The following is a 13,343-nucleotide window of genomic DNA, read 5'->3' as shown; positions in this document are numbered from 1 at the left end:
ACACCCATGCAACATCAATTTACAGTATGTATCACTCGGTGACTTGGGATACATTATATTTTTTTAGTGCAACTGTATGTGGTATATGTGCCTTATGCTGTGTATGACTGTTGCCACTGTTTTGACATTTGCCCCTGAGGAACACTTTCATTTGGCTGTATTCATGTATTGTTGAATTATAATTGAACTTAAGATAATTTTTTTATTATGTTGTTGGACCAAATGAAGAAAGCACTGTTTGATGCAGCCAAACTTCTGTTTAATTGTAAATAGTGAGATTAAAAAACAAGTACATCAATGATTTTGGTAAGACTTCAGATGGAGTCTCTCTCCCCCCCCCCCCCCCCATTGATTTCAATCATCAAATGCATGAGAACCATCATGCAAATCTCTCTTCCAAAAATCTTGACTCAGACCTCCAACACTAGTCATTCATTGTTGTTTGATTAATTGTATAGAAATCTGAGAGATCTGAAGCTCGTTAGTTTACCATCACAGCCTTGTTGATAATTGTAAAACAAAGGCATGGTTCAATCCATGGACGTGAAGAGAAAGCAGAATTAAGGAGGATTTACTACATTCCTTTACTGCAGCAGCACTTCTACCAACGGTAATGTATTTACAGCTGATTTTGCAGAAGTTGTTCTCCATCTTTAGTTACTGAAACTTCCTGCTTTCAGTCAGGGCCTTTTTATAAAAAAAAAGAGCAGAGGTGCTCACTGAGGAAACCACTAGCCTACTTTATATAACTCACTTCTGGAGTAAATGGAATGCAGTTTAGGAATGATGACAAATACTTACATTGATACTTTTATTCTACTAGATCACATTATAATGCAATGACATTTCATGACAATTCTATCTGTACAAAACTGACCAAACCTAATGCAACAAGAAGCTCCAATGTAACATTATGAGGTTTCAAATATTTCACAGATAGACTAAAGTTAAAACACACTGGGTTCTACAAAATAGTTGGCTAAGCCAACGTATGCTGGTCAAAGCAGTCAACCAAAATTTGTGGGGTATTTCCCAATCTTCCAAGTTAACCTGAATGGAGAGCCAGGAGTAGAGACATAACCAGGTTGTTACAGCAATTGATCGGGAGAATCCCCAGGTATGTTGGAATACTACTGTGGCAGTGAACAGCCTGTTGGTCACTAGTTCGTAGGAAAGAAATATGTTACGAAGATGTATAACAATGCTATTACCATCAATATTCAAGTCATATTACTTCAATACAAACAGACAGCAATGCTAACACACATCTTCTAAAAAGACACTCCAAAATTAAAATTCATGTCTATATTTTCAACTGTAAATATGTATTGCTTAGTAATAAAACAAAGAAAACATCACAGTGAAGGTAGTAAGAAAAATATCTAATGTCTCAGAGCTTATATTCAAAGGCTCACGACACAATTTGCAGTCTACTCAAATTGTCATTCAAATTTTTGCTACAGTTATGCTTCCTACTGTCTTAATCCTGAAATACCTTAGCAACACTATTCAAAGTCTACATCATGTTACTTTTAGAAAATTAATCATGCCTAAAGAATGCGCTAAAAGTATCTTAAAAAAGTACAAAAGATTCATACACAAGAAAATCTGCAGATGCTGGAAATCCAAAACAACACACACAAATGCTGGAGAACTCAGCAGGCCAGGCAACATCTATGGAAAAGAGTAATTGGTCAATGTTTTGGGCTGAGACCCTTCATCAGGACTGGAAAGAAAGATGTAAGAGAAAGTCAGAGTAAAAAGGACTAACTCTAAATTCAGATTTTTCTTTCCAGTCCTGATGAAGGGTCTCAACCCGAAACGTCGATTGATTGCTCCTTTCTATTGATGCTCTCTGGCCTGCTGAGTTCCTCTAGCATTTTGTGCGTTGCGAATTACTGACTTCATATACAATCTTTATTGAAAACTACTTAAAAATTCTACAAACATGCAAAGCAAATATCAGTGTACATTTGTTACCCTGAATGTGCCAATTGTACTGTGATCATTTTGTTTCTTAAAAAAAAATGTTCAAATTTAGAAAAATAATTTACCAACAAACCCGAGGCTTTAAATTTGAATCAAGTGATCCTGAAGTGCAAAGGCATGAAAATGTCCATTTTAGTTCAGCTGCTCAATTTCCTTTTCTGCAACATTAAGGAACATTACCTCATAATCGATTTCCTTCAGCTATCTCTCTTAACCCTGTCCCCAGCCTGTCCACTTTGAAACAAAAACAAAATTGTTCATTCAGACCTGGATGAGGACATGCCCATGGTTATGTATATTGCATGACCCAGCTCACTGACTACCAGCCGCTTGTCCAGGGACCTCTGGAATCATAGGGAATGGATTGCCTTTATTTGTTTCCATGGCCTGATAAACCAGGAATAGAAAGAATGCCACGATGAGGAGCACCACAATCTGTATCCAGATGGGCACGGAGCGTTGGCTTTTACTCTTCTCTGGTTTGACCTGTGCCAATGGCTGCAGCTGGGGTACAGGCCTTCTCGGAAGTGCGTCCTTGTACGTGAACTCAATTGGTCTCCCAGCAGCCCCTCTGATTGGTTTACGGCAAGTGGCACTGTAAGAAAGTTATGAAAAATGAAATGAATGATACACACGTTAAATTTACCAATATCTAAAAACTTAAGTATGCACTGTTTCACAAAAGCTACTGAGGGGATGAAAAATCCCTCATGGTTGCACGATGGCTCAAGCATTTCCAAAGAAGCAAGTGCATTACTATCAGGGAACACGAGTGAATCTGCAGATGCTGGAAATAAATAAAAACACAAAATGGGTTCCCCTCCTGATGAAGGGTTTCGGCCCGAAACGTCGTCACTACCTCCTCCCATAGATGCTGTCTGGCCTGCTGAGTTCTGCCAGCATTTTGTGTTTTTATGCATTACTATCAACTGGCCAGAACACTCCTGAGGATGAGCAATCAATATTCCAATTTATGATCTCCATTCAATTGCTCCCACTGGAAATGTACAAGCATGAATGATGAGCAAGGCCAGAATTGTTCTTCTCCCAAATGATCATAACAAAAATAAAAGGTGCCTGGTCAGCACCAGACATCAAGTTCAAAGTGAGTTTATTGTCATTCAACCATATACATATATACTGCCAAACAAAACAACATTCCTCTGGACCAAGGTGCACAGCACAGTCCTGTAGATTAATGGAGTCGCAGTTAACACTGGAAGACAACAGTCATCCAAAGAACCATAGCCAGGGGAGATTGAAAAGGAGTGATGTGGATGAAGTGTGGCAATCTCACTGTGTGAGCATATTTACTATAAGGAGTACAACAATTCAAAGTGCTGGTTCAGCTTTTAGAAACTAGATTCAAAGGAAGAGTTAATTAGTCCCTTGGAGAAGTCTGATTACAAATGAAACCCTACACTAATTTGTTAAAGGAAAATCTTATTTAATTAATCTAATAGATGTTTTGGTGAACTACTAATTGCTGAAATGAACACAATGGATTGAGTTCCCTGTGGTTTTACAGATGATAAAGTTCAATACAAAAGGGTGGTTAGCAAATTGATGCATGAGGAATAAAGTGGCAGCTAAAACATGGCTTAAGTACAGAAAGCAGAGAACAGTGTTTCATGGATAATTCTGTCAATTTAGTGTTGGTTTGGAACTCAGGATTAAGACATATGACATACCTTTATGGCTAACTGAGAAGAGTCACTGCCATCTTTATGAGTTAACTATACATTGGTGAGCAGGGGAAAGTTTCCAGAGCTTCAAAAGACAAACTTCTTGGAACCATGGTAAACAGTAATAAGGATGGTAATGAATTATGATTGTATTACCATACGTCTACAATCTCCTTGGAGCTGAAATGCCGAAGTGGAAATCTAAAAGGTATAAAGTCTTAACAGATTTTAGATAAGCCTACAGTAAGGTGACTGTGGCAGAATAGAGATGCAAGGCACTTCTTCCCTCTGCATTCTTCAGGTCACCATTGGGCAAGGAGTAGCACCTGCTTAGCCCCCTGATCAGGGTAACATGAAGGCATGGGAGCAGGTGGTGGATGGGTGCATGAGACACTGGCACACAACCAAGTCCTGGTTATGTGACCACTGATGCCAAGCAATGTCTGAAGAGAATGGCTGAGGTTATTCATCTTATAAAGGCACTGCCCAGAAGCTAATGGCAAACCACTGCTGTAGAAAAATTTGCCAAAAACGATCATGGTCAAGACCACGATCACCCACGTCATACGACTAAGCACATAACGATGATGATAGTAAGGTGAACTTTAGCTGTGGTGTCAACAATCAAAGAACACAAGACTTAAAGTGATGATAAAAGATCCAAGAAGATAAGAAAAATGCTTTAAGTGCCATGGTAGTGTAGTGGTTAGTGTGACACTATTATAGCTTGTGGTGTCGGAGTTCAATTCCAGTGCCATTTGTAAGGAGTTTATACGTGTGTCTCCTCCCACAGTCCAAAGATGTACCATTAGTAGGCTAATTGATCATTATAAATTGTCCTGTGATTAGGCTAGAGTTAAATAGATAGGCTGTTGGGCAGTGCAACTCGTCGGGCCAGAGGGCTTGTTTTGCACTGTACATCTCTAAATAAATGAATTATAATGTGGAATGCACTTGCTAGGAGATGGATGCAGATTCAATCATGGCTTTGAAATGGAGACTAGATAAATTGTTTGAAGCTAAAACGGTGCCAGTGCTTGGAGGAAATGGGAGTGACTGGGGTCAGGGCAGACTGAATGAGACTAATGGTCTTCTATGATTCTTTGTTGCTATTTATGCATTTAGCATTTTAAAGATATTGCTTTATTATTGTCATCAGTACCAAGATACAGTTAAAAAGCTTGTCTTGCATACTGTTCATACAGATCAAATCATTACACAGTGCATGTATCTGAGCTAGAATAAGTTAAAACAGTAACAATGCAGAATAGAGTGTAAAAGCAACCGAGAAAGTGCAAAGCGGGTAAATAATAAAGTGCAGGATCATAATGAGGTAGATTGTGAAGTCAAGCATCTACCTTATTATACAAGAATTCTGTTCAGGAGTCTGATAACAGTGAGATAGAAGCAGTCCTTGAGCCTGTCGGTACATGCTTTCAGGCTTATGTATCTTCTGCTTAATGGGAGGGGGGAGAAGAGAGAATGTCCAGATGGGTGGAGTCTTTGATTATGTTGGCTGCTTTACTGAGGCAGTGAGAAGTATAAACAGAGTCCATGGAGGGGAGGCTGGTTTTTGTGATGTGCTGAGTTGTGTCCACTACTCTGCAGTTTACTGCGGTCACATGCAAAGCAGTGAGGGAATGTTCATGGGTTCAATGTTAATTTAGGAATCACTGGCAGAGGGGAAGAAGCTGTTCCCGAATCGCTGAGTGTGTGACTTCAGGCCAATGACAAGAGAGAATGCCCTGGGAGGCGAGGGTTCTTAAGAATGGATGGCACCTTTCTGAGGCCTCAGTCCTTGAAAATGTCTTGGGCACTACAGTGGCTAGTACCTAAGTTAGTGCTGACTAACTTTACAACTCACTGTAGCTTCTTTTGGTCCTGTGCAGACATTTGCAATTGTCCAGTCCTCCGAGACCACGTCAGAATCCCTTCAGCAACCTCATTCAGGACTCTGAGATGTGGTCCAGGTGAATTATCCAACTAAGACATTTGAGTTTGCCTAGTATTTTTCCCTTTGTAATAGTAATGGCACTCACTCCCTCTCACTCATGGATCTCTGGCACACTGCTAATGTCTTCCACAGTGAAGACAGATGCAAAGTACTCATTATGTTCATCTGCTTTTTCTTTGTCCCCCAGTACTACCTCACCAGCATCACTTTCCACTAGTGTAATATCCACTCTCACCCCTTTACTCTTTGTATAATTGAAAGTCAAGGGACATTCTAGACTCTGTAAAACAAAAAATGCAAAAGCTTCTAATGTCCCTCTGGTACAGCAATCTTGCTCCGAGATCTTCAATTTTATTTACCAGAGACTGTCCATTTGCCAACAGGGTAGTTTGTATAGGGAGCTGAAAGCCACACTCCATTAAACTTTTCAACCACCATAGCACCCTCTCTTCCACTTAAAGGGGAACTGCGCCAGCAATCCGTTTGAGTTTCATTGACTTCCAGTAGTGATAGATTTTTCAATTGCCTTAAAATGATGTTACTAATAGTCCATAGAGTTAGCTGTGGTTTTCAGCTCCAGCAGTCTAAAACCGGAATATTTGATGATTGCCATCCGAGCTGCTCACACGAGTTGCCTTTGTGATGGTATCGCACAAGAAATAACTTCAAGGCAACCCAGCTGACAGCATGTGCTACATGCAAATAATCATACCTATATAACCTGACTGGTTGCATGATGGTCTGGTACTACAACTCAAATGAACAGAACTGCAAGAATGCAAGAAACTGCAAAGAGTAGTGGACTCAGCCCAGTAACAGGCACATCCCTCCTGACCATCAGTATCTACCAGGAGACACTGTCTCAAGAAGGCAACATTCACCAAAGATCCCCACCACCCAGGCCATGCCATCATCTCATAATTATCATCCGGCAGGCACAGAAGCCTGAAGTCCCAAACCATCAGGTTCAACACAGCTACTTATCTTCAGCCATTCAGCTCTTGAATCAACCTGCACAACCTATACAATAGACGTACAGCCAAATGATGACAAATTTGCACTGCAATGTACTTTTGTTCAAATTGACTCTTCAAGTCTGACTTTCTATGTAGCATTTATTCAAACGAAGCAGGAAAATTATTCCACTAATTTACAGCACATTCAAAATTTTAATACAATACTTGGATAAGAATAATTCACTAAAATTAATCACTTAGGCAGCAGTTGAATCATTTTTGGTACGTGAGCAGGCACCTCTATAATCAACTTGTTATGGAGAAAATAAAATGAACACGGAACCCAGTCTACCTTATCCCTGTGAGTGTTGGTGCCTCAGTGGGGGGCATTTCCTCCAGCAAGTTGTCCTTCACTACTTCTTTTTGTTCCACCTACAAAATGAAAATATGTCAATAAAACATTTGCCCAAAGATGGGTTCCAATATGTGATGCAAGACAAAACAAATCCATACATTCAGAGAGGCATGCAATTAAGGAGACTGTACCACAATACAAGAATTGGCCACATCCTGGTTTCTGCTTTTGCATTTAGCATGACTACTGCTGTGTAAAATAAACTAGTCCAGTAGCTCACTATTCTGTATGTCCCACCACAAAACATTTTTCTAGACTTGAAGAAATTAGATTCTTCTCAATTCAAATGTCTTGGTACAAGGAGAAAAATAATCAAACCACTAACTATAGCAAGGCAATGCACTACTGGTCCAGTGTTATAGTCACAACACTTGCAACTGGAAGACAGATTTATACTTCAGCAAAATATGCATTTTAAAACACTGCATAAAAGTATTATCTGGATGTCTGAAAGGCATTGTTGGTAACTGGATGGATGAAGATTTGGGGGAGTTGATATACATGATAATGAATGGAAATAAAGTGAGAGAATGGATTGGCTTGGAGAACTATCAGACAATTGGTCTCAGTTGCACAGCAAAGTAATAGGCTTTTCAGCCTACTATGTCCATACTAACCACTTAGCTCATTTACACATCCCATATATGCACGTCAGGGTCATATCCATCTGTGTCTGTCCTCAATGCCTCTTAAACTGAGTAACTGTATCTGATTCCACCAGCTCCTCTGGCAGTACATTCCAGAATTCGGAGCAAGGCGGCTGCGAGTGAACTGATGATTTTTCGGAGCGAAGGGAGTGTTTTTTACTACTCGGGTTAAAGAGAGACCAGACTGCACAGGCACGCGATGTCAGCCAGTAAAGCGTGATAGGTTTAAAAAAAAGGCAGCCATATCCAGCGGGCAGCGGAGTGCGAGGACAGCAGAGTGATGGGGCTTTGGCTCAACGGGCTTAGGTGGTAATGTAGAATGAGGCAAGGTGGAAACTATGTGTGTGAGGCCAGTCTTCTGTGCTCAGTGTCAGATGTGGGGGGTCCTGGAGTCTCCCAGCCTCCTGGACTGCCATATCTGCATCAGGTGTGTCGAGCTGCAGCTCCTGAGGGACCGAGTTAGGGAACTGGAGATGCAGCTCGATGACCTTCGCCTAGTCAGAGAAAGTGAGGAGGTGACAGAGAGGAGTTACAGGCAGGTGGTCACACCGGGGCCACAGGAGACAGACAAGTGGGTCACAGTCAGGAGGGGGAAGGGGAAGAGTCAGGTACTAGAGAGTACCCCTGTGGCTGTGCCCCTTGACAATAAGTACTCCTGTTTGAGTACTGTTGGGGGCAGGGGGGGGGGGGGCGGGGATAGATAGATAGATACTTTATTCATCCCCATGGGGAAATTCAACATTTTTTCCAATGTCCCATACACTTATTGTAGCAAAACTAATTACATACAATACTTAACTCAGTAAAAATATGATATGCATCTAAAATCACCCTCTCAAAAAGCATTAATAATAGCTTTTAAAAAGTTCTTAAGTAGTTTACTTAAATACATTGAGTCCTAACCCCGGCACTTTAACATACCGGTATCTTACTCCTGGCGGTTGAATTGTAAAGCCGAATGGCATTGGGGAGTATTGATCTCTTCATCCTGTCTGAGGAGCATTGCATCGATAGTAACCTGTCGCTGAAACTGCTTCTCTGTCTCTGGATGGTGCTATGTAGAGGATGTTCAGGGTTTTCCATAATTGACCGTAGCCTACTCAGCGCCCTTTGCTCTGCTACCGATGTTATACTCTCCAGTACTTTGCCCATGACAGAGCCCGCCTTCCTTACCAGCTTATTAAGACATGAGGCGTCCCTCTTCTTAATGCTGCCTCCCCAACACGCCACCACAAAGAAGAGGGCGCTCTCCACAACTGACCTATAGAACATCTTCAGCATCTCACTACAAACATTGAATGACGCCAACCTTCTAAGGAAGTACAGCCTACTTGGGGAAAGCGGCAGTGGCCGTGCCTCTGGCACAGAGGTCTGGCCCTGTGGCTCAGAAGGGAAGAGGAAGGAAGTAGTGATAGGGGACTCTATAGTTAGGGGGTCAGACAGGCAATTCTGTGTACGCAGGAAAGAAACTCAGATGGTAGCTTGCCTCCCAGGTGCCAGGGTCCGGGATGTTTCAGATCACGTCCAAGATATCCTGCGGTGGGAGGGAGAACAGCCAGAGGTCGTGGTACATATTGGTACCAATAACATAGGTATGAAAGGAGAGAGATCCTGAAAAAAAGACTACAGGGAGTTAGGAAGGAAGTTGAGAAACAGGACCACAAAGGTAGTAAGCTTGGAATTACTGCCTGTGCCATGCGACAGTGAGAATAGGAAGAGGATGAGGTGGAGGATAAATGCGTGGCTGAGGGATTGGAGCAGAGGGCAGGGATTCAGATTTCTGGATCATTGGGACCTCTGTTGGAACAGGTGTGACCTGTACAAAAAGGACGGGTTGCACTTGAATCCCAGGGGGAACCAATATCCTGGTGGGGAGGTTTACTAAGGCTATTGGGGAGAGTTTAAACTAGAATTGTTGTGGGGTGGGAACTGAACTGAAGAAATTGGGAAAGAGGAAGTTAACTCACAAATAGAGAAAGCTTGTAGACAGTGTGAGAGGGAGGATAGGTGGACGCCGTGGAGGGATTGTTTACGGAGTCTCTGTGGGTGGAGGTTAGGAACAGGAAGGGGTCAATAACTTTACTGGGTGTTTTTTAAAGGCCGCCCAATAGTAACAGGGATATTGAGGAGCAGATAGGGAAACAGATCTTGGAAAGGTGTAATAATAACCGAGTTATCATGATGGGAGATTTTAATTTCCCAAATATAGACTGGCATCTCCCTAGAGCGAGGGGTTTAGATGGGGTGGAGTTTTTTTTAAGGTGTGTTCAGGAAGGTTTCTTGACACAGCATGTAGATAAGCCTATAAGAGGAGAGACTGTACTTGATTTGGTGTTGGGAAATGAACCTGGTCAGGTGTCAGATCTCTGAGTGGGAGAGCATTTTGGAGATAGTTTTTTTTAATATAAACTTTTTTTATTGTTTTCAAATAGTTACAGAATAAATGTGTATGAAAAAAAAAGTGTTACCCAGCCCCCCTCCCCTTAACCCCTCCCCCCTAACATCCCTACTAAAAAAATAAGAAAGAGAAAAAAAAGGGAATGTCTGGATGTTGGAAGATCCCCACATGCCCCACGGAGTTCTCATTTTTTTAAAAAATATATGTTAAAATTCTTTTTCTTTTTACTGGCCCATTAAGCCCATTAACATTAAAACTTAAAAAATTTAGTAGATTAGTCATTATTTTTTTTTATTATATTACTCCAATCTATAATAATACCTAATCTTTCCACTTTCGTGGTATCCTGGGAAATCTTTATAAAAATCTCCATGTTGCTATGTGTGTCCCCACCAATCATCCAGGCAAAAAGATAGAAAAAAATTAAAATATAAAGAAAAAAACCCAAAATACCCCCCTACTAATGTTGTGGAAAAAAAACACAACATTACCCCCCTCTGCTGTACGGGTCATGGCAACCGCCATGATTACACACGTGAATCCCGCAGTAACCGATCCACAGCCTCCCAGCCCCCCCGCAACATAAAAAAGTATATGTATAAGAAGAGAAAAAAAATACTATTCTCATTTAGTATTTCTAAAATTTTGCTTTTCTCTTCTATAATATCCATAAATGTCCATCACTTCTGTTCCTTGGGTCTATCTTCATCTTTAATCCATTACGTTTGGAAGCCTCTATGTGTAATTAGCGAATAGATGGAAGTTCTTGTACAAACTCCTCCGCTTTTCGATAATCGGAAAAAAATTTTTTTCCCTCCTCCAAAAAAACTATCAGTGTTGCTGGATGACGCATTGTAAATTTATAACCCTTTTCCCATAAGGCTTTTTTCACTGGGTTAAATTCCTTCTTTCTCTTCAACAGGTTGTAACTTATATCCGGATAAAAAAGAACTGGTTTCCCTGCTATCATCAGTGGCCCATTTCTATTTTTGGCACTTTGGGCAGCGGCCTTCAGGATCTTTTCTTTGTCTTGGTATCGTAAGCATTTTATCAAAATTGATCGTGGGTTTTGATCAGCTCGAGGTCTTGACCTTAAAGATCTATGCGCCCTTTCAATCTCAATTGGAGTTTCTCTTTCCATTTTCAATTTTTTAGGGATCCATTTTTGAAAAAAATTTATTGGATCTTCTCCTTCTATATCTCCTTTAAGTCCAACAATTTTAATATTATTTCGTCTACTGAGATTTTCAAGCTTATCAATTTTTTCCATAAATTGTTTTCTTTCTGATGTCCAAGCAGTATTTTCCTTTTCCATTTTGTCCATTCTTTCAACCATATCTTCCGTTGTAGTTTCCAAGTCCGTAATTCTTTTTTCCATTTTTTCCTGTCTCTTTGCCATTTTATCAAGCATAGTCTCCATATTGGTCATTTTTTTTGAGTATTTTTTGATTATTTTTAATTACTTTTAATGTGTCTAATTTACGCATTATTTGCCTCAAAGTCTTTTCTATATTTCTAGAAGGACTTTTATCTCCTTCTTCAGCTGATCCTTCCGAGAGATTTGACTCTCCCTCCGATTCGCTATCACTTTCAGTTGCAGTGGTAGCTGGGCTTTGTAGTTCTTGTTGCTCCCGTTTGCGCATGCTCCATCCTTCGCGTTTGTGCAGCTCACGATGGTCTTTTCCTGTGGCCAATGTTGCCACAGTCTCCTGTTCCGTATCGCCGGTGATATAATGTACCTGAGACCGCGGTTCCTCGGTAGACGTGGGCCTTGTTCTTGTTCCAACTTGCGTAGTCTTCCCGGTATTAGTTTTCTTCATCTTCCTTCCTTGAGGCATAGCTTGACACAGTCCGGAGTCGTTTATAAGTAACTTTTAGAAAGTATTGACTAACTTTTCTTCATTTAGACATTAATTTATTAACTTTTTACGGGAGAGCTGGGTCCCTGCGTCTCGATCCTACGTCATCACGTGATGTCCCCCCCCATTTTGGAGATAGTGATCATAATTCTATCTCCTTTACAATAGCATTGGAGAGAGATAGGAACAGACAAGTTAGAAAAGCGTTTAATTGGAGTAAGGGGAATTATGAGGCTATCAGGCAGGAAATTGGAGGCTTAAATTGGGAACAGATGTTCTCAGGGAAGAGTATGGAAGACATGTGGCAAATATTTAGGGAATGTTTGTGTACAGCTCTGTATAGGTACGTTCTAATGAGACAGGAAAGTTATGGTAGGGTACAGGAACCGTGGTGTACAAAGGCTGTAATAAATCTAGTCAAGAAGAAAAGCTTACAAAAGGTTCAGAGAGCTAGGTAATGTTAGAGATCTAGCAGATTATAAGGCTACCAGGCAGGAGCTTGAAAAGGAAATTAGGAGAGCCAGAAGGGGCCATGAGAAGGCCTTGGCGGGCAGAATTAAGGAAAACTCCAAGGCATTCTACAAGTATGTGCAGAGCAAGAGGATAAGACGTGAAAGAATAGGACTTTTCAAATGTGACAGTGGGAAAGTGTGTATGGTACTGGAGGAAATAGCAAAGTTAATTAATGAATACTTTACTTCAGTATTCACTATGGAAAAGGATCTTAGTGATTGTAATGATGACGCAGCAGACTGAAAAGCTGAGCATGTAGATACTAAGAAGATGTGCTGGAGCCTTTGGAAAGCATCAAGCTGGATAAGTCGCTGGGACCGGATGAAATGTACCCCAGGCTACTAGGGGAGGCAAGGGAGGAGACTGCTGAGCTTCTGGCGATGATCTTTGCATCATCAATGGGGACGGGAGAAGTTCCCAAGGATTGGAGGGTTGCGGATGTCGTTTCTTTATTCAAGAAAGGGAGTAGAGATAGCCCAGGGAAATTATAGACCAGTGAGTCTTACCTCAGTGGTTGGTAAGTTGATGGAGAAGATCCTGAGAGGCAGGATTTATGAACATTTGGAGAGGTATAATATGATTAGGAGGAGTCAGCATGGCTTTGTAAAGGGCAGGTCGTGCCTTACTAGCTTGATTGAATTTTTTGAGGATGTGACTAAACACATTGATGAAGGAACAGCAGTAGGTGTAGTGTATATGGATTTCAGCCAGGCTTATTGAGAAAGTAAGGAGGCATTGCTTTGTGGATCCAGAACTGGCTTGCCCACAGAAGGCAAAGAGTGGTTGTAGGTCCCCTACTCTTCGTTATTTTTATAAATGACCTGGATGAGGAAGTGCAGGGATGGGTTAGTAAGTTTGATGATGACACAAAGGTTGGAGGTGTTGTGGATAGTGTGGAGGGCTGTCAGAAGTTACAGCGATACATTG

At 41.1% G+C, this 13,343-nt stretch overlaps 1 protein-coding gene across 1 annotated transcript in view; it reads right to left on the bottom strand.

Annotated features, from left to right (window-relative positions):
- Nucleotides 1-797: 797 nt before the first annotated feature.
- The window catches only part of LOC140738536 (lamina-associated polypeptide 2, isoforms beta/delta/epsilon/gamma-like), a 68,208-nt gene continuing 55,662 nt past the window's right edge, over nt 798-13,343 (bottom strand). The window contains exons 5-6 of the mRNA XM_073065933.1: nt 6,937-7,016; nt 798-2,584 (exon numbers count right to left, since the gene is read on the bottom strand). Of these exons, the coding sequence (XP_072922034.1) occupies nt 2,302-2,584; nt 6,937-7,016 (363 nt within the window). The 3' untranslated portion in view covers nt 798-2,301. The remainder of the gene's footprint in view (nt 2,585-6,936; nt 7,017-13,343) is intronic.

The sequence above is a fragment of the Hemitrygon akajei genome, chromosome 14, assembly GCF_048418815.1.
Source record: "Hemitrygon akajei chromosome 14, sHemAka1.3, whole genome shotgun sequence".
Taxonomy (NCBI): domain Eukaryota; kingdom Metazoa; phylum Chordata; class Chondrichthyes; order Myliobatiformes; family Dasyatidae; genus Hemitrygon; species Hemitrygon akajei.
The sequence above is the reverse complement of the archived record's forward strand: the minus strand, read 5'-3'. Positions and strand labels throughout refer to the sequence as shown.